The following is a 22087-nucleotide window of genomic DNA, read 5'->3' on the forward strand; positions in this document are numbered from 1 at the left end:
TGCCTGTTTTAAGAATCGTACGTAAAAAAGATAATATATACTAGTGTTATCTTACGTTAGAGAGCTATTAGTCGCTCTACACTCTCGAAAGTAATTTCCCTCATCACCGGAGCGTGTAATTCATATTGTTATAACTGTTTGACAACCGCTCTTTAAGAAAATAAGGGACGATAGTCTGTGCTAATATTTAGTATGAAAAGTTAATTATATTTGATTATATTAAATGAAACACGACGTATCCAAAACGGCATTTATTATTTCATATGTAATGTAACACATTTGTAAATCGCTCTCACAAATAACCGCTTAGCCTACAACATCAAGGGGCGCTCTGTGCGCCGCGCAAAACCTTACGACTGCAACCAATGTCAGCAGTGATCCCCAATCTCTTCAGAATAACGAGCTTGTATAATGTATGCTTGTATTTTGTTATTATGACCAATATGTTACTTTTATGGAGGTAACATAACATTTATTATTATTATATTTCTGATTTCTTGTTGAATTTTAACGAACTTTCCAGTAGTCTTACTTAGGTATATATGTATATGTATGTAGTATAAGTGAGGGACATAGTGTACCTATTCCATTTTTTACAAAGATAATTGGGGCAACACTGTCACTTAGCTCTAGTTATATAATATCGCAATTAGTGTCAATTCTACTTTAGAAATAATGATGAACCCGCATGGCGACGCACAAATCACCCTTGTTCAACAATCACCGATTTGCAATAATTTATCCGTACCATTAAAATATAAAATATTATGCGTGTTATTATGTTAAAGTCTAGTCACTATGTTTTCGCGAAGATTTGCTCAGAATTACCATGATTTATTCTAGTATAAATATTATATTTAATAATCTATAATAGCTAATCAAATGATAATCTTAAATTGACACGTTATTTGGCTAGTTGTCGGCACTGCGGTATAAGGTCCTCTGCGTGGCTAGCATTAGTTAATATTTACATGAGCGGGTGCGCAAACTCGAGCACATTTTCTCTCGATCAGTGCAATGGAGTGCGACCGATTTCACGCTGTGGCTGGTCAGCTCATGGTAGTCGTACTGTAGCCAAATTGCGAAGTTCCGTCCGACGACGTCAGTCAGTGCCGTCAGTGTTGACAGCTTTCCCAGTCCTTATAGAATAAATTCTAGCGAACAAAGTTCTATTAAGAACTATCTAAATACGCCTCTACTGTAACGGCACAGGAGTGCGTGTTCAGAGATGTTTGAGCATTTCGATAGTTCCAAAAACTGATCGCCGTCGGTCGGACTTTTTCGCATTTAGCAGTTGCGTTTAGAATTAGAAATATCTGTTTCCATTGATTTTATGTTTCATGCACCCATATTAGAAACGCGTACGAATCCTGACGGGAATCGCACCAACTCCGCGCGAAAGCATAGCGTTCACACCATTTTATCATTATAAATATAATTTATAACCTGGTACAATTAATTCCATACAATTCGACACAACTTATTACTAAATAATTGAAAATGAATTACACAACATTAAACATCGTACTATAACTAACTTACGTTACGATCCAGTAGGGTTGGTCCAAATGTGTTTGCAACTTTGCACTAAAATGTATCAACTGGAAGATGGACCGGACGCGTGTGATTAATGACATACTTAATCATAATATTTGGAGCCCTGGCGAGGTCCAGGGTTAGTGAAGTCAATCAGATACCGTTACCGTTTATTTACACAGTAGATATCTTCAGTTTAACCCTGTATAAGACAGCACGTTAGTTGTCGAACCCTGGAACCCACAAGTGGCCCCTAGTCTGTTAAAACAATAATACAATAGCAGGTAATCTAAAGCTCATAGTGAAATAGCTCGGATAAAGTAACATAATATAACGTAGTTTGCTACGGCAATGTCAACACTTAATTGTATCATATATTATATGTATATAATAAAAATAACAAAAAAATATAAGAGAGTTGTAAAGTTAAAAGTTTAAAATACTCTTACGCAACATTCTAAAATGTATAAATTAATTATCAAAACATGTCCTTACAAGAGATCACAGAAAATGGAAGCTTGCATTGCAAAGTTTGTATAAAAAAAGTAAAATGTATAAAAAAAATCACAGTATAAAAATGTTGTTGGAATGACTACGCAAGTACTCGTAATAGAATAGACAGCACAAGTTAGTTTGTGATAAAGCGACAGCGGGTAGAAGTACTTATTATAGAAAGTATAGGATATTATACTACGTTTCACCTAAAAACTTCAAAATGATTTGACACCTTCCAAAATAACACTTTGTACCTAACATTTTTAATGATATAGTTAAAAAACTGTTTCGTTTTGAATGTTAGATTTAAAAGTTTTTAGATTAAATGAGGACAAAACGAAAAAGGCATGTCCAATACAATAAGAATCCATCAGGCCGGCCGCGTAGGTATACTACATAAGGTCCCTCCGTACCCCGGGCCCCGCTACCGCAGCTTACTCGTACGCGGGAAACACTCCCAAAATATACTATATTATACAAATATATATCACTCGTGTTCGAGACCAATATAAATTCAAACCCGTTGGCACAGTTTGAGACTGTTTGAGACGTTCGAAAGGAAACGAGATTTTCCCATTTCTTTTATTTGGACCAAAGACTCTGAATGTAGAGTCTGTGCGGAAAGATCAAATATGTAGTATTCTCGACTTTATTCCTATGTCCAAAATGGGTGACAGCTATGATTAAAGTTGTTCTTGTAACTTACATTTCTATTTGCTCGGGGTTGCTGCTCTGTTTGAACTTTTGACGTCGAATGGTAGGTACGACTCAACTAGATTTCGCTTAGGCAAGAAACTGAATTTGATGTACATGATGACTTGTCACACTTAGTTTTAGCAAATCTCAAGTTGCTTAGGGCACTCTATAGAACCTGGATCATAGTTTGATATTAGATAGGTACAATTTTAAAATGTTATGTCCTTTTTATGACTGGGTACTGTTCAATTAAATATTTTCAAGAAAATGTAGTAGAGTTGTATTCGACGCTAAGTCCTCTCGAGCCCTATTGACTAAATCTTACCTAAGTTAAGTCGAGTTAGGCCGTTGCTTCGCGAGGCCGCGCCTCTTACACTAAAACTCGTAGTTCTTTCCAATATCAGATAACTGATAATAAACTCTACTAATCTCCTGGGCCCGCAGCCAAAGAATACAATCGTTCAAGCTCTGTAGCGTATCGTAGGTACTCAACTCTCTCTATCGTTCTTCCGTATTGGTGCAACAAAGACCGCTGCGTATCGTTCGTTTGTACTTATTCGTGAACGATCGTACTCATGGCGAAATTACACGTACATACAAGGCCGTGCCGCAAGAACGAGTCAATGTACGAAATATTAATTTACAAGTGTTTTTTGTACAATTCAATATACGACGGTTTTTGGAGATTGGTAGTGTTTATTACTTCCGTAGAAAACTATAGATTAGAGTCTTAGATATAGAATAGACCTTACAAATAGGGCTTAAGTTAAAAGAGTGAGAAGAAACATGAAGGTTAGAGTAGACCATAGACCATAAGACGACACGTACACAAAGAGAATTAATGAATACGCCGGTTCTAATCACTTGGAGCCTCTTTAGAGCTGCTACCATCGTTTTAAAAGACAGCACCTATCAAGAACGACAGACGCTGTCAAAATTGTAAATGTATGATCTATAAAATATAGATGGCGCTGATCGGTGCAATAGATACAGTGAACTGCAAAAGTGCACAGCCACTTTATGAAATTTTATGGGGTGTATGCAACAACAATACGCTCCGTTACATGGTGGTACTCGGTCTATATACGTCCAAATTAAAATATTTCAGGACATATTACAAGTTACTTCACCATCTCAGCGAGACTCACCATCTATTAATTAAGGTCCAAGTGACGAGAACCGACTGAGACAGCGAACTACGACACGCAAACACTCAACAAATTGACCATAACAGCGATTTACGAAAACAACATGCCATTGGAATTGTCCACTTTCACCTGACTCGTTAAAGAAAATAAATTGAGTAAAAATATTCATAAACTATTTGTTCACAACAAAACTTTGTTCTTACGTCAACACTGATACTTACGTCACTATTATTATTAGTCATATAAATAGATTACTCAGTAAAATAAAGATTAATCCTATGGTTAAAAATAAAACATCTAGTTATGTCGGAATGCAGTTAACAACCGACATTAAAATTTAAAACGAATTGTTATAGTTGAGGTATAAAACGTACGCTCTTTTATTAGTATACTTGCATTGCTCTCAAAATCTCCATAAAATATGTTATTATATTATAAATAGTGAATGAATTATGTTGAACAATGTTTTGTCCTGCTTTTACATAAGCGCTTATTACCTTTATGCAGTCGATGGGCAGTGCCCAGCAACCATGTCGTGTACATGTAATAAGACTAAGTATACGATATATTTGTACACAAAAGTGGAAGGTGCATTGAAAACAATGCAAGCCAACTAAATTAATATAAATAATCTTTTTTTAAACTAATTTAGTTAAAACATATAAATTACAGTTAGGTATATAATATTTCTCTATATAACCTTTGACATTCGTATTCTTGACACACAGTCAAAATAAGTACATTCCATGGGGTTTATTTCGAGTTACGAATGTCAAAAATGCTGCCATGAGTTTAGCTTTAAATACGTGTCTAGAGTATAAAATCTGTTTTCTAGCTAACTGATATGCTGAGAGCTCAGTTTGGGGGTCATACTTAATGTTAATTATGTATTAAATGTTAATCGAGGTTTTATTTAAGGGATCTGTTTCGCTTGTTTATCTTCGTAGCAGATATGCACCCTTAATCATACTCCCAGACAAAAATATTATAAGTTATCTTTATTTAAAAAAATCTTCGATTTCGAGGTTGGTGTCACATTGTAATTACTGTAATCATTATGACTGAGTTATGTGTTTAGCACGACGGGGAGTAATGTTAAGGGAAACAGGATACCCGTGTATCTATAAAATGATTTCTTTTCGTCTGTTTTGATCCTTATTGTGTGCGCTTCAAGTGGTATAGACGGAGGAGTAACTCCTTTGTGACTGTGTGTGCGTGTGTGTGTGGTTACCGCACGCGCACGCGCACGAGCAGCTTCCTCCAGCGCAGGCGCACGAAGCCGCCGCGCGACCGCGCCCGCTCGCGGGGCTTCGGGTTGTCTCTGTGAACAGTATAAGATAGTTTAGTTTATCTACAAAAACAGTACAGTCTTACAAGAACAATATGATCGCCTCGTGGTAAGATGCTATTGTGGGTCATGGACGAGTGCAATGCCAGAAGGGCTACGAATGTGTTGTTGGAGTTTTAGATAATATCTGTCGTACTGTAAGTAAATAAAATAAAAAAAACTATAGATATGTACATGATATACGATTCCAGAATTTTTGGGTTTGAACTACTCCATGCTTGCTGCGTCTGCCTGAAACTCACTGGTGTCACGGCTTCAGAGTGACGCTTGGGTGCGTGAGATACCACCTGCCCACTCTCCGCTCCAGAGCTCGAAGGTCTGCCCAGGCTTGCTGCGTCTGCAGCCACCACTACAAAAATACTATAATGAAAACTCACTGGAGTCACGGGTCCAGATTATTTCCGTCTTCCTCTCCCCAGCGCGCGTCATCACTCGGGTGCGTAAGATACCGCCTGCCCACTCTCCGCTCTAAAGCCCGGAGGTCCTCCCAGGCTTGCTGCGTCTGCAGCCACGCTTGCGCGAGCGATCTGTATACCACTGAAATAATGATACTCACTGGAGTCACGGGTCTAGACTTTCTCCGTCTCCCTCCCCCCAGCGCGCGTCATCACTCGGGTGAGTGAGATACCGCCTGCCCACTCTTCGCTCTAACGCCCTCAGGTCTTCCCATGCTTGTTGTGTTTGGAGCCACGCGTGCGCGAGCGACTTGTCCACGCTGAGCCGCTTGCGCTGCTTCACTTGCAGGAGGTTGTTGATCAGGTCGATCGCTGGGAACGAGGAGGTACATTAGAATCAAGAGTAAACTACACATGCATATTCAGATCATTTAAGAAGGCGGCCAAACAGTGACAGCTAAGGGCCCAACTGTCTAAGATTAAATCATAAGTAGTCACATCGCCATCTGACCATTCCTTAACTGATCATAAAGTGTCAATGTTACAGAAAGTCCATTTCCCCTTTATAATCCAACTTTCAAACAATCTTTAAATATTTCGTAGAGTCTACGACGTAGACAAGTGGACCTATCATGGCATTCATGGACACCTTACATAAATATTGGATGTCTCCTAAACGAGGTGGATAAAATTTAAATCCTGATAAGTTTATACTGTTTTTCTTCTCCAGCACTTAAATCTGTCAATTAGATTATTGTCAACGGTATCCAAATTAAGTTCCTTTGAGTAACGATAAGAAAGTCTATTTGTCTATAGGTTCATATGATTACTGCTAGCAATAATCATATGAATATACCTCTAGAAGTTCTATTAATTTTTTTTAAAGTACAACTTCCATTTATCAGGTATGTTTTCATTTGCAGTAATAAGTAACTCTTTATAAATAATATAATATTTAGGCTCATAATTTAAATCAAGATGAAAAAATAAACTGAAATGCGTTTTATATATTAGATATTGCAAAACAAAGGTAAAAATCATAATTCTATCAAATAATTTTACATTCGACATTTAAATATTCTTGAACGCAACCACATTTTTCGTAATTGAAAACCGGCTTATTTTCTATTTCTCTTGTCTATGGCATGTTTGACATTTATAAACTTTTGACGAAACTATTTCAGTGTTTTGTAGTTTATTTTAAGTCGACGTTATTGTGCAAAAACTTAAGTTATTATGAGTGATTCTGATCTGATGAACAATGTACTCCTGAAGAAATCAAGGCTATGGCGCGAAAGTGACTGACAATTTGTTACCTGAAAAGTCGGATAAAGCGTACCAAAAATGTTATGATTGTTTTATGATATGGAAATTGCAAAAAAAATTTTCAACTTTGAAACCGCGTTGTTAGCATATTTTGAAGAATTGTGCAACAAGTTCTCGCCATCAACATTGTGGACAGAATACTCAATGCTAAGATCCACACAAATATTCCCATTCATTATATGGAGTAGGTAAGTAACCCATTTTATTATTCTCGAATAGGTATGTATTTGGCTGTCGTAGAAAAAAGTATATTATACAATCGTAACATTATGAAGGCTATAAAAGTTGAGCACCGCGGTTAGGTCACGAGGCTTGCCGAGTGGCCTAAGTAAGTAAGGTACGATAAAGGTATCATATAATATGATAAAGATAAGATAAAAGACATTTATTCATGACGCTCACAAACATACTATACTATATAGTATATTGACTCACCCTCCGCGGAGATCTCGCGCCAGGGCTGCGGCGGGTACATGAAGGCGGCGTTCTGGATCTGCTCGCCGATGTCCTCGTCCTCGTTGAAGGGGAAGGTGCCGGACAGCGACACGTACACGATCACGCCCACCGACCACATGTCCAGCGACCGGTTGTAGCCCTTGTTCCGGAGCACTTCCGGCGCTGCAACCAACACACACTTTACAATTACTTCATGTTTGAATAGCTTTGATACATGTTGATATTTTAATTACGTTAGCCTTTTTGTGTGCAACCTACTTATGTTTCTAGACTCAGACAATAGACAATCCAAGCTCAGAAATCAGTAGTTTATGGTAAATAGAGTGAGAAGATCGTTTTACCGAGGTAAGCCGGGGTGCCGACGACGGAGCGCCGGAAGGATTTCTCGCCGATGATCCTGGCGAAGCCGAAGTCGCACAGCTTGACTTGCGGCAGTTCGCCGTCAGACGATAGTAGGACGTTCTCGGGCTTCAGATCACAGTGGACAATGTTCTTAGCGTGGAGATGCTTCAGGGCTACCAGGATCTATGAAAAAAAAAAAACATAAAATGATGGAGGGATGGATCTCACAACAGATGATGAAAGACACGAAGTTGAGGAGAAAAGTCGAAAAGCAGAGTCAGATTCATAAGCTCAGTTTTCGACAAGATAATTGTAAATAATTAGCAACCGGCCAATATTCCACTACCAACCGTAACCACTTGAACTCTCTTACGTTCTTACATCTTTACGTTCTCTTCGCCTTTCGGCATTTCTCTAACTCCAAGAGCTCGGAAGCAGTAGTTCAAACGCAACCAGGTTAATCACATAGGCGAGGGAGACATTTTTTCGTACAAAGAAAATAATCTAAAATATCCTAAGGACATTTACTCGAGTAGACGTCTCAGCAGCTGACATACAGACTATCTTTGTATTACAAAAGAGAGCCATTCGTTCTATTTACAACTTAGGAACACGTGAATCAGTAAGAGAACTCTTCAAAGAAATGAATATCTTAACTGTAGCTTCCCAATACATTTATGATAGTATAATTTATGTTGTTAAGAATTTAGACTGTTTCACTAAGAATTCTGATATCCATAATTATAACACTAGAAACAAAAATAAGCTTGCCATAAAGAAGTTTCGTGTCCGTAAAGTACAGAAGTCATTTGTTGGGCAATGCATTCATTTTTATAATAAGTTACCTGACACTGCTTTGAGATTACCCCTCCCAGCTCTTAAGAACTACTTAAAAAAATCATTGATGTTAAAGGCTTATTACAGAGTCGAGGACTATTTGACAGACAAACATGCATGGCCCGAACCAGAAACTACAAAAAACGAATAGCAATTAAAATAATTGTATTATGTATAGAGGACACAGTTCAGATAAAAAAGCACATCAAATATTTTATATTTTATGTTGTGTAGGTAAATTACATATTTAATGATATTGAGATTCATATTATCTTTTTCTTCTGTGACAATTTGATATGTTTTCTCTGAAGAAGAACGACGTATTATTAAGCAATAATATAATTTATTGAAATTAATTTCCATAGAGTACCTAGTCTGTTCATATTCTTTGATGAATACTTTTGCATGTTAAATTGTATCTTGTTATTTAATGCATGTTAGTTATAAGATGTAATGTTTTGAAAAGAAGTTGCCCGCCGAGTTTCTTGCCGGTCCCATAGTGGATACCCCCCTCCCAACTGAGGGGGGACTGAAATCTTCTCGAGGCTGAGGCGTAGGGTTAGAGCCGGCGTAGCTTTATTTGACGTTCATATGCGCATTGTAATATGCCTACTTGAAAAATAAATATTTCATTTTCATTTTCAACGCTGAGACCGTGTTTTCTGGATACAGGATGGCCAATAAGTGGTTTACGAAAAACAGTTCTTACCTGTGCTACCAAATACTTGGTAATCCTCTCCGTTAATCGTCCCTTCTCATGACTGAGGATCATCTCGAGCATGTCCCCCCTAAGTTTCTCCATGACGACGAATATCCGCTCGGGCGTCTCGAACATGCGCTCGAGGTTGACGACGCCCGGGTGGGACAGGTTCTGCAGGATGGCCACCTCGTTCTTGAGCTGCGCTTCTTGCTTGGTCGGGAAACGGAGCTTGTCTATCACCTGTTGGAGTGAACGATCAACAGGTTACGGATTACTTTTGGAAAAGTGTGTAAAGCCTGGCGTCCACTAAGGCGGAATCGTGCCGCGTCGAATCGAGTCCTCATACATTTTGAATACGACTCGACGCGTCTCGATTCCGCCCTAATGGACGCAGTATTAGGGCGGGCAGACTAAAATCCTAACCCTACCTTCCCTCTATATTCTGGAGGTAGCCAAACAGGTAAGATGTAACTTGGAACAGTTCCAGGCGGACGCTGTTGAACCCAAGTATCCCCTCAGACGCGGCCAGGAGCTCCGTGCGCCTCGAACCCGATTGGCTAAGGCTAAAAAGTGCCTCAACTTTATCGGTCCTAAAATATATAATAAAGTGCCCGAGGACATCAAGACCGCTAAAAGTAACAGCTTGTTTGTGTCAAAATTAAAATCCCTCTTAATCTCCGAAGCGTACTATGCTTTGCACGATTACTTGGGCAAGTAAAAAAGTAAATAATAGCTGAACCTACTAACCTATTACAACGAATAGACAGAACATTCATACTCGAAATTTAACTTAAAAGAAAAACATGCATGTAAAATACCTACAGACTTTGTGATATGAACAGCAAATTATAAAACTATGGTTAGTACTATTTAATACTAGATTAAGTACCTACTATTATTATTTTTACCAATATGAACTAGAATACAAAAGCAAATTGTAATATGATGATGTGACGTGTAAATTATTATTTATGAATAAATGATTGAATTGAATATTCTAAGAAACGCAGAGAGCGAATTAACGAGGCTCGACTCGGCGAGCCTAGTGGACGCCACGTTTAAAACAACTTTGAAATCTAGACATGGAGTCAAAATATCAGTATAGAACCCAAACAATAGATATTCAGTATAACAACTATTAAAGATCATGTCTCCCTAAAAGTTAAAGAAATATTTCAAACTGAAAACTTTTACATACCTACTCTACATACTTGGCGCCCAACGTGGGGCTTAAGTTACAAAGAGTGTCAGATACATGCACCCTTGTTTTTATTGTAGTGCTTGTTGGCCTTGTTGTAAGCCTATGTAACATTAAATTGCCGCCTATCCTGAGACTTAAAACTGGATTTAGGGCTAGATACCTTGATGGCGACAGGCTGCTGCGTGCGGCGGTGCAGGCCGCCGTACACGATGCCGAACTGGCCCGAGCCCAGCACCTCGTCGGGGTGGATCTGGTACACCTGCGCCATCTCCGCGCCGCGCTCCGCCGACGACGACGCTTCCGCTAACAAAACAACATGGGACAAACTTACACAAATCATTTTTGAAAATGAACTAGTTTAACTGTCTTTTGAGAACTTAACTTTAGGACAGCATAGAAACCCCTGTCTACTGTAGTTGAAAGCCAATGACAAGTTATTATTTTAACGAGAAGTCGGCAGGGCCACCAATAGTCCAACACGCTCGATCCTCGTACGTGCTAGCAAAAATGGCGCCCAACGTGGGACACGAGAAGCTTTGACAAAGGGTCATAAACTGAGTCATCTGTGACCAGACCATGTGGTGTGATAACGCCAGGTCAGACTTGATTTTGGGTCAGCGCGCGCGGCGGGCCCATCGAAGCCATCAGTCTAAGGCGGCAGCGGCGAACGGCGGCCATATATTGGAGCGAGAGACAGCGATGAGTCTTTTCGTTCGCACCTACGGTTACCGCTACAAATAAGCAGTGTGGTGTGACTCACGGTCGTGCTGGCGCACGGCGGTGACGGGCAGCAGCGCGTGGCGCACGGCGGTCTCCCAGGAGCGCGCGAGGTAGGCGCCCACGCCCGACTCGGGCGGCGGCAGCGCGAGCCCGGCGCCCGCGCCCGCGCCCACCGGGTCCACGCCCACCATGTAGTCCACGTTCGCTGTGCGGATCTCGAAGCAGTGCATCACGTCTGTCGAACGTGACCATACCTTACAAATCTCCTCAAATTAAACAACACTCTTTCCAAGCGAAAAAAAGAGACTAGGGGCCCCTAGTCTCTTTTTTCGCTTTACTACATTGGTTCCCCCCGAAAGCCTCGAAGGTAAAATAAGCTTTACTACCACATCATATTTTCTTTCAGAATCAAAATATTTAAACGAAGACAGATTTGTAAAGAAAAATTTTATGTACCTAATTAACTTAGTAAGGATTCTGAAAACTGAATAAGATTAATAGAAGTAAGACTAAGAACAACATTAGTACAGACCTGAATGCTGTATCCGCGCTGTGTCGACAGCTAAGATTTCGTTGAGAGGTATCTCCTTGTAGTACTTGGAGCCCTGGTCTGACTGGAACAGCGTTATGGACTTGCTGTCAAGTCGCCAGTAGTGCCGTTTGATCTGTCAACACACAATATAAATATTAGAAGCAGGTAAATGACCGTAAAATGATGTATGAAATCCTCCAAGACAGAAGGAAGTCGTCACGTTTACCTGGTACCTGTAGTTGGAATTATAGTCTAGTGTAGTTTCGTCTTCTTCGACATTCTATGAGTGGAACTGCAGACGGAGTTGAAAAAACTCTCAGATGTTGCAATCGCACTTGCTTGTGAAGTGCACTAGTCAGGTCCCTTGATGCTCTGTGCCATCTCCTTATCTGTGTGTTAGACGCTCTACTCCTCACGAGCGGGGTGGAGCTCGCAGCTCACCTGCTTGTCCTTGTTGGTGAAGTGCACCAGCCAGCCCTCCTTGATGCTCTGTCCCGTTCTCTTCTTGGCGTGCTTGACGCTCTGCACGATCCTCATGAGCGGGATGTTGGCGCTGGGCGACGACGACGAGCTGCAAGGTCAAAGCTCAGCGCTCACAGGTTTAGGGCACGGGAGGTATACAGTGGGATGTGGTGGCGTTGTGTCCGTGTGCTTGGAAGTGTCTGTGTGTGGAATAGCTGTTATTTGCTAATTTTTTTACCGCCATAAAGATTGCCTTATAGCAAATAAATAGAAATGTATAAAACAGGTTAAAATTTAACACATCACCAGTGTCAACACTATGCAGGGTTTAAGCAAAGCAGACATGTCTAGACAATTGACATTTAATAGTTGTACGACAGTGTATCTAAGGAACGAACATTAAAAGCTACAAACACGAGCTATTCCCACACATAACATTAACATCAAAACAAATACAACTACGCAAGCAATAAAACTAAACATGAGAAGAAATGAACAACAGCAAATCAATCAGATGACGAGGGTTGTCAAACATTTTCACACTTCCATGGTTATAGTAAGATTGGAAGAAAATGAAGGACGTAGTTTAGGGAGAAGTATCCATCTTCTAAAAAATGTATTCAAATGAATGCCTTCTTCTTTTGAAAGGAAATTCAAAGTCAATTGTTTTTGGATTGGATCCTTTTTCTTAAACTACGGCCAGTATATGAAGCAGGTTTGCTCGAGTCGAGTAGAGTTGTAGGTATTGGAATGATAGGTGTAGAGACGGACACAGACGCCACCAGTACCGGTAGGAGCTGGCGCACGCACCTGCTGGGCCGCGACGCGGAGCGCTCGGGCAGCGAGTCGCGCTGCGGCTCCGACCCGTCCGAGCCGCGCCGCCGCCGGAGCTGCACCTGCCGACAACAAACACCACTTTATTATACCACAAACTACTAAACACACAGATCATTAAGAACGGAATAGACTCTTATAAGCGCGGATCCAGAGGGGAGACGGGGGTCATGACCTTCCTGGCCTGGCTGGTCCGCCATGCAACCCCCGAGGCGAACAATTAATTGTGCTATAATTTGACCATGTAATCCCCCTGGCGACAAACGTAAGTAACGTAACCCGCCTTTGATGTCTCAGCGAGAAGCAATTTTGAATTGACATTTCCGTCGGGGAGAACGAATGGAAAACTACTATGGCCTCTATAACCGATGAAACAAAACGTACCTCATCATCAATATCATTCGACGCTCCATCATTGGAACCGCCTTCGTCCGATTCCTCGTCTGGAAGTCGTGCGCTTTCTGAAAGCTCGCTACCACCGCTGCTGTCCTGGTATTCACCTGTACAAAACAATAGGTTATAAACTTTATAGTAGAGCTAATAGAGTAAGACTATAGATACTGTACCTACTTCATTTCATTGTATTATTAGTGAAAGGCGCAGTACTCACCATGTGAATCTCGTATCTCACCGCCGCAGTCTTTGGGCACGTGTGGCAAGCACTTTCGATGTGCGTTGTAGTGGCAATCACGGCACTGGAGGCCCTGTAATCAATATTCTTGATGGAATAAATCCGAAAACGGCAAAATAAAGTGTCTAAATGCTCTGAATGGTCATTGCAGAGGTATTGACAGAGACTAGATATCAATTACATATTTCAACTTTTATTCGTATCAAAGCGCTGACGCTGCTTAGTTTGATCATGGTATGCCATATATTTACTCTCATAAGTGGATCAGTCAAGTGTGAAATGGTATAAATAGAAATCCGAACGTGACAGGACATAAATGTACTTGTACGCCAATAATGATGTCAACGTCCTTGGTCCTTGGTTCGTTCTGGACCCTGCTATATAGTGGTTCAGCAGCAGCTGAGGCTTCACTTCAGCATACGAGTATGTACCTGTTTGAAGAGGCCGCGCAGCAGGCGCTTACAGTGCCGGCAGACGGTGGGCCTGGTGTAGGAGTGCACGGCGAACGTGTGCGGGATGCCCAGTGACAAGCCCCACGTGGCCGAGCTCCGGGACGGGGAGCGGCTGCGCTTGCCGCTCGCGCTGCTCAGCTGGGTGCAATCATACAGTCAAGGGTGTACACATACAGGTTGTAAATAGCGGTACACCAAAGTTGTTAGTAGAAAAAAGGCGCGGGATTTGCTTACATTTCATGGAATTTATGCTGCCATATTAACTACAGACAAAATTAGTTGGTTGTAGTTTGTACATACCTATATTTGTTTGTATTTTATTGTCAGTTTAGGTACTTAATTATCTACTTTAACTTTATTTACATATCTATATATTTGGAAAAATTACGCGGAACTCGCTGTTGTGTAACATTTTGTTAATTGAGGCAACCTTTTTTCTTCTCCATGGAACTGCATTAACATTTTTTTAAATGTGACTTTTCATTTTTAGGAAGGGAGGGTTCTTGGGTACCTAGGTAGAATTCATAAACATCTTCACAGGTCAACATACCAAAAATATATTTTGCAAGTCTCTATGACATTCAATGACAATATAGATCGTATAGACGAGCCAAGTGAAGCTCATAAAGGCAAAGCCACACATTTTGGCTGAGGTGTACTTGTAGAGTTAGAAGCGTGGCTCTACATAAGATCTGATCACTTTTTGACAGTACGTGTGAACATTATAGTTTCGCCTTGACAACATTTTACATGAAAATGTTTTGGTTGGATATATTTGGAATGTTACAATGTTAGTTCGTAAAGATAGTTGTGAAATCGACTGTACCAGTTATTTTATTTTGTTCAGGTAATGAATCAACGTATAATTTTTTAATTGAGTAGGTACCTACCAATGCAATACTTCCTATAGACAATCAATAAAATCTTCCGTCTTGATACATACTTAACTGACCTGACCAACTAGACAAAATATCGATATTGCATAGCTTAGAATTAAAACAAGCAATCAAAGTAGACACAGCACCGGCTAATTTACGCCTAAACAAATAATGTCCACATTTTGTTACGGAACTGCAGGGCGGAATGTGAAAACAATGATGTGTCTTAGCTCTTGGTCTCAGCCTTGGAGAGGTGAATGAAACGAATCAATAGTCACATACAGGAAGAAAACGTATGAAGATAAGAATTCTTAATTTAAAATGCAGTATCGATGCGTCCAGTGTCATGTTATCGGTGATATAAAAGGTATTGAACCGAGGAAGATACTTACGACAATAGTGTCGTAGAAATGAACTGGTCACGGCCAGTCATTTGTATATTTAAACTTTATTTCAGATGCGGACGGCAAGCTACCATGAGTACCTACTTGTGTAGTAGTAAAAAGCAAAAACCGGCCAAGAGCGTGTCGGGCCACGCTCAGTGTAGGGTTCCGTAGTTTACCGTATTTTTTTCAAAAACTATTCAACCTATCAAGTTCAAAACAATTTTCCTAGAAAGTCTTTATAAAGTTCTTCTTTTGTGATTTTTTTCATATTTTTTTTAAGTTATGGTTCAAAAGTTTAAAGGGGGAGGGGGGGGGGCACATTTTTTTACTTTAGGAGCGATTATTTCCGAAAATATGAGCATTATCAAAAAATGATTTTAGTAAATCCCTATACATTTTTAGATACCTATACAACAATATATCACACGTTAGGGTTGAAATGAAAAAAAAAAATCACTCCTCACTTTACGTGTACCCTAATAAAAAAAACACTTTTTATTTTTGCACTTTTTCGGCGTGATTGATATACATATTGGCACCAAATTTCAGCTTTCCAATCCTAACGGTCACTGAGATTATCCGCGGACGGACGGACAGACAGACATGGCGAAACTATAAGGGTTCCTAGTTGACTACGGAACCCTAAAAAAGACAATAATGCTTGAAAAACTGGGGGTCGTAGAGGGTAGACGCGCGTCGCTTGTATGAGGGGCATGAGGGCTGGACTATATTTCGCTCAGCCCATCAGCAGGACAATGCGGTCGGTTGAACAGTCTAATAAGCAACCAGGACTCCTTATATTATCAATTTATCAACCACAAAACGTGGTTCTGTTTATCACATCTTAAATTCAGATTGTGCTTATCTTCATGTGTGTGACATCATTCATTTTAATTTCCCTTCTAGGCTTCTTGTTACTTAGCTTCTAGTAGTTATCACTACATAGTATAAAACAAAGTCGCTTTCTCTGTCCCTATGTCCCTATATATGCTTAAATCTTTAAAACTACGCAACGGATTTTGATGCGGTTTTTTTAAATAGATAGAGTGATTCTAGAGGAAGGTTTACATGTAGGTATAGTACCCGTGCGAAGCCGGGGCGGGTCGCTAGTAAGCTTATAATTCATATCTATTACATTTTTGTCAATGAAATAAATCAGAACTATATATGTATCATGAGACAAATAAGAAGTGGCGAAGCTCTCCTTCATTTCTGAGACCGGTTTTTAAGTGGTATCAAATATTTTTTGCTATTGGATGATGGGTAGCGTGGGTGATCAAAATAAAATTCAAAACAAATAAAATAAAATGTTATTTATTAAAATAAAATTAGTTATAAACATATTTGTGTCCCAAGTTACCCACCACCCAATGTGATGTTAGTTTCAAGTCCAACGAAAATAAACTATATTTAATTAAACTTATGATTAAACAAAAATCAAAAATACAACATAATACTTTTAGTATTAAGAATGGACGGAATTAATTAGGTACATATTTCAAACAGATCTACAGTACAAATTAGTATACCTAGTAAAGTAAAATAAACCTATCTGTTCAATGTTCATACATTTGTGTTTATGAAACTGTGCATGTAAAAATTCTAAAATAAATCTGAACTAACAAATAGCAAAACATTAAATAAATCTAAAATAATATTATTAAAAAATATCTAAATTACTACAACAGTTAACGAGTTAACGACACAATTCATTTTATTGTCTTGGTACTTAGAGATTCAGCTTGTAAATACTGTAAAATTGTAAATTTATCCAAAGATGTAATATTAATATAAAAATACACGTTAGGCATTGATGTAGTTTATATGTCCTTCCTAACTCTATGTAATCGACGTATGAAGAGTATTACCCCGGAATGTCGCGTTGGAATATTACATTTAATTTTTAAAATACTACACCTTACGACTTATAATATTTCGTTGTCAGATTTGTAAAACTGGCAGTGAACAATCAAAATGATCCCTATTTAGTATCTCATAGAAAAGTTAAGTAAGCGACATTCTAGCGGATTGCTAGTACTTCTTGTTCGTGTATAAACGTCATGGGATGGCACCTGATATAACCCTACAACTCTGAAGGACGGATTCCTGCTCGTACCCCCCCTTAAGGCTCAATTAGACGGCGCGAGAACTCCCATGCGATTTCAGATACATTGCGGACAGTTGTCAAAAGTCGCATTGTAATGAAATTCGCATGCAATTAGGCCCCATTTAGACGGTACGAGAACTCGCATACGAGTTTTATTACATTGCGTTATTTGATGGATGTGCAAAATTGAATGTAAGTAACCTCAACAGCCCGCAATGTAACTGAAATCGCATGCGAGTTCGCACGCCGTCTAAATCAGGCCAAACGGCCCAGCCACGACATTGGTCTAAGCGCGACAGCGGTGAGCGGCAGCCATAGGTACGTGCGAATGAAAAGTCCCATCGCCGTGTCTCGCTCCAATGTATGGCCGCCGCTCACCGCTGTTGCGCTTAGACCAATGTCGTGGCCGGGCCGTAAGTCTCCAATCCGGGCCACCGCTAGACGCTCAGCTGTCATCGGACTTGATAGTGAGCAGGTGGGCTAGACGCCTTACCAACGAGTCGTCGTGGTCGGCGGGCGCGGCGGCGGCGGCGGCGCTGGAGGCGTGCGAGGCGGTGGAGGCGCGCGAGGGCGAGCGCGGCGCCGCCGAGCCCCGCCGCGCCGCCGGGCAGTTGGACGGCACCTTCACGGCGCACCGCTTGTGGTAGTTCAGCCCGCAACCTGACAGAGCGTACCAAATATTATTACCGAGTAGCCTTGAGAAACATGACTCCGGCCAGGCAATCATGGTAGCCATCATACCATACTTGCCTGCCTGATCTGTAGTTGCAGAACTTTAGGTATCTTTTGTGATTTATCTAAGGCCTTCGACTGTGTTTGTCATGAAACATTGATCAGGAAACTACATTATTATGGAGTCAGAGGATCAGCACTAAATTTATTCAAGTCCTACTTAAATGGTAGAATACAAAGGGTAGATGTGAATAGACAGAGATCAACTGGATCATTGGTCCCTATGGGTGTACCACAGGGATCAATATTGGGGCCTTTCCTGTTCCTTATTTACATAAATGACTTGCCATTCCTTGTAAAGACCCACCATGATATAGTATTGTTTGCAGACGACACCTCACTTATTTTCAAACTCAAACGACAGCAACAAGCTCACAGTGATGTAAACAATGTTATCTCTAAAGTAGTGAACTGGTTCAATGTTAATAATTTATTATTAAATGAGAAAAAGACTAAATGTATTAAGTTTGTCACTAATAGTAACGTAAGGAATGAGCAAACAAGTGTCGTTGTGAAGGATGAGGAATTGGAACTGGTAGATAGTACAGTTTTTCTTGGTATAACTTTAGATTCTAAACTTCAGTGGGGTCCCCATATTGTTAACCTCTCGAATAGACTAAGTTCTGCAGCTTTTGAATTGAGCAAGATCCGTCAGTTAACAGACGTGAAAACAGCTCGATTAGTTTATTTTAGTTACTTTCATAGCATTATGTCATATGGTATTTTACTTTGGGGCAGTGCTTCAGAGATAAAATACCATATTTATTCTGCAGAAGAGGGCTATTCGAGCAATATATAAAATGAACCATAGAGACTCACTTAGAGATAAGTTTAAGGACATTAATATAATGACAGTGCATTGTCAATATATTTATGAGAATATTATGTATGTACATAAATCATTTGTAATTTTAAGAAAAACTGTGATGTACATAGTATAAACACTAGAAATAAGCATAAACTCGCGGTGCCCTTCACTCGGCTCTATAAATTAAAAAATCATTCATGGGTAATTGTGTTCGATTTTATAATAAACTTCCGAATTATATTACTGAATTATCAATTAATAAATTTAAGAATCATGTAAAGCGTGTACTCATTTCCAAAGCTTATTATACAGCGCAAGACTACATGAATGATAAAAAAAACGTGGGATTAATTGTTATTCGAAATCACTTCGAAATGGTTCATTATTTTTTATGTTTTTATTATTGTTGATGAAATTAATATTGTATTTTTTTTGGACATTGGATTTTTCCTAGAAATATTCTAGACATGTATTATTAATATTATTATATATACATATAATTATATATTTTTTGTTTAACGATTATTTTTATATGAAACTGTATATCCTAGACTCAATATTATTATGAACAATAATTACAACAATAAATTGCTCTGATAATTAGGTTAGATTAAGATCATAATATATATGTAATTAACTATTCATAAGAGCTTGTAATTAGGCCTACACGAATAAAGATATTTTTGAGTTTGAGTTTTTTGAGTTTGATAAATATGCTGTTGACAGAGTAAGCTAATATGGGGATAGGCTTATTGAAAAGCGCGTACCATAATATATTTATTTTCACCACACCGACTGCTAAAACTCATTTTGCTATTCGAAAACGGATAGCAAAATTACATTTTATCCACAAGAATGCAAAGTAATTTCATACACATTTTAACTTGATGCCTTGAGCTGGCTGGTAGAATTTACCTAAAAATAATTATTTTGAAACATAAATATTGAATAGATTGCTGGATTTGATTTAGTTTGATGTTTTATAGTCAGTATTTTGTTCGTGTTGGTGTGGTGAAAATTTTTGTGTTTCACTCGGTAGCAAAGTTTGTATAACCTACGTGCCTTGAAACCCTCGCAACGTTCAAGATTCCACTTTATGAATATTGGAATGTTTCGCTTGCTCGGGTATCAATCAATATTGGCACGTGCGGTTAAACCACAAATTTGCCCCCTTGACAAAATACAAAACAAATAACTATTAAATATTAATAACTCTTTACTTGCGGCTATACAAATGGACAGAAATAAAAATAGGTTTAAAAGGGCCCTTATCCAAAACTACCTGGATAACATTTAGATGTCTTATTTAAGTCTTTACTGCACTGCTACTTACCTTCGCATTTAAGGCCCTGGCGCACCAGCCCGAACAGCATCTCCCCGCAGAAGTCGCAGAAGGTGGGCGACTTGTACGAGTGCACGGACAGCATGTGCGGCAGCGGCGCCGGCGCCGGCGCGCCGTCCGACTCGCTGCCGCAGAACAGGGCTGCAAACACAATTTAATATTACATTGGGATATTACGTCAAACGATAATAGAAAATGTTTACAACAAATGTTGCCAAGGAGTAGAATTCCTTGCCGGGGGCTATATTTCCGAGTTCATATAACCCCGCAAGCTCCAAATCTAGGCTGAACAGGCATGTTCTGGGCTTCTGGGCGAGCTCACTCCATCGTAGGCCACGTGTCTTTGCCGCTGGCTGGTCTGTAGAGCACGCCGATTATAATAATAATAAAACATCATCATCATTGGCCTTTGAAATCAATTAGTTTTATTAAGCAGCGTCCACGATCGCGCGGTCGAGTCGATCCGACCATTTCCAAGATGAACGTGGAAGATGTCGGTATTTGTTATATTTCGAGCCATCGGCCGCAAACTGGCAACCTCAGTGAAACCGCGTAGCGTGTACATGAATGCAGGTGCCCATTTTGAGGAGTCGGTGTGTTTTGTAGAAACTCACGGTTGGCGGTGAGCACGATCTCGACGAGCGTCTCGTCCGACACGTCGGAGGCGGAGTTGATGAGCTGCAGCACGTTGGGCGAGCAGTAGTCGTGGCGGAACAGCAGGATGCGCTCGCTCAGCCGGTTCAAGCCATTGTCCGGTATCTGATGAAAATTAATCAAAATGTTGTTATCCGTTTTGCTAATATTTACAGGACTAATTGACTGGATCCACAAAAACAGATTTCTGCACTGTGTCTAGTCCATTCAAAGGAGATTACTCAAAAAAGCAATCGGGAGTTTTCATCAGGGTAGAAGAGAGCTTCAATAATCTTTTGTTGGGGGTCCGGCGGGTTAACGCGACCGGTCGACTGAGTCATCAAATCAGTCAGAAGTTGGCTAGGTACCTTCTCGTGCACGAACTTGACGGCGAGCTCCTTGAGGTGCGCGAGCGTGAGCGCGTGCGCCGGCGCGGCCACGGCGTCGCGCAGCACGCCCAGCTGGAACAGGAACGTCACCTCGTCCTCCATCCCGACCAGCGCCGACACTCTGTCGACAAACATTATACAATTATAACATACGTTTCACAAACATCACGACCGATTTCATTCACATTGTTTTTTCGTGGTCTTTGGATATACATACATACATACATTTAATAAGTAATCTTTTACATCGTATTTTTATTTAACAAAATAATAAGGTAACAAAATTCAGTAAGATGATGGTAAATGTAAGAAAAAATGTAATAGCCGCTAATCAGGCTTCGCCCCTGATGTCATTTGCCATGATCGAGAATGTTTTTTTCGTACACAATTTGATAAGTGACAACAATAGGCCTAAGGCAAAATCCATAATGATCGTTTGATAACGCAACGCTGAGTTTATTGTTACTTTTTTGATACTCGGCACAAACATAACAGACATGCGTTCGATGAAGCGATTGAAGCGCGTAATTTAAAACAAAAAAAATACAAATCAACGTAATTCTTATTTTACTACACATAGGTAAACACAATGTAAGGACATATCTATAATCTCTATTTGCCCGTAGAACTAAAGTGAGCACAATTTGAAAGTCTAGTACTTTTGGTAACATAATGTCGCAATCAAGCTTGTGTATAATGCA

The 22087-nt window shown here is 39.8% G+C and overlaps 1 protein-coding gene across 2 annotated transcripts in view; it reads right to left on the reverse strand.

Annotated features, from left to right (window-relative positions):
* Positions 1-236: 236 nt before the first annotated feature.
* LOC125232560 (serine/threonine-protein kinase D1) overlaps positions 237-22087 on the reverse strand; it is a 143521-nt gene continuing 121670 nt past the window's right edge. Inside the window, exons 2-18 of one of the 2 annotated variants that reach the window (XM_048138278.1) lie at positions 21366-21507; positions 20979-21123; positions 20356-20505; positions 17976-18142; positions 14091-14249; positions 13639-13732; positions 13413-13528; positions 13005-13090; positions 12174-12285; positions 11733-11865; positions 11241-11435; positions 10641-10783; positions 9289-9519; positions 7742-7925; positions 7380-7562; positions 5780-5990; positions 237-5196 (exon numbers count right to left, since the gene is read on the reverse strand). In XM_048138278.1, the coding sequence (XP_047994235.1) occupies positions 5785-5990; positions 7380-7562; positions 7742-7925; positions 9289-9519; positions 10641-10783; positions 11241-11435; positions 11733-11865; positions 12174-12285; positions 13005-13090; positions 13413-13528; positions 13639-13732; positions 14091-14249; positions 17976-18142; positions 20356-20505; positions 20979-21123; positions 21366-21488 (2427 nt within the window). In that variant the 5' untranslated portion in view covers positions 21489-21507 and the 3' untranslated portion in view covers positions 237-5196; positions 5780-5784. Of the gene's footprint in view, positions 5197-5779; positions 5991-7379; positions 7563-7741; positions 7926-9288; positions 9520-10640; positions 10784-11240; positions 11436-11732; positions 11866-12173; positions 12304-13004; positions 13091-13412; positions 13529-13638; positions 13733-14090; positions 14250-17975; positions 18143-20355; positions 20506-20978; positions 21124-21365; positions 21508-22087 lie in introns of both variants that reach the window. The other variant, XM_048138277.1, reaches the window with a different exon arrangement.

Source organism: Leguminivora glycinivorella, chromosome 13, assembly GCF_023078275.1.
Source record: "Leguminivora glycinivorella isolate SPB_JAAS2020 chromosome 13, LegGlyc_1.1, whole genome shotgun sequence".
In the NCBI taxonomy this organism is placed as follows: Eukaryota; Metazoa; Arthropoda; class Insecta; order Lepidoptera; family Tortricidae; genus Leguminivora; species Leguminivora glycinivorella.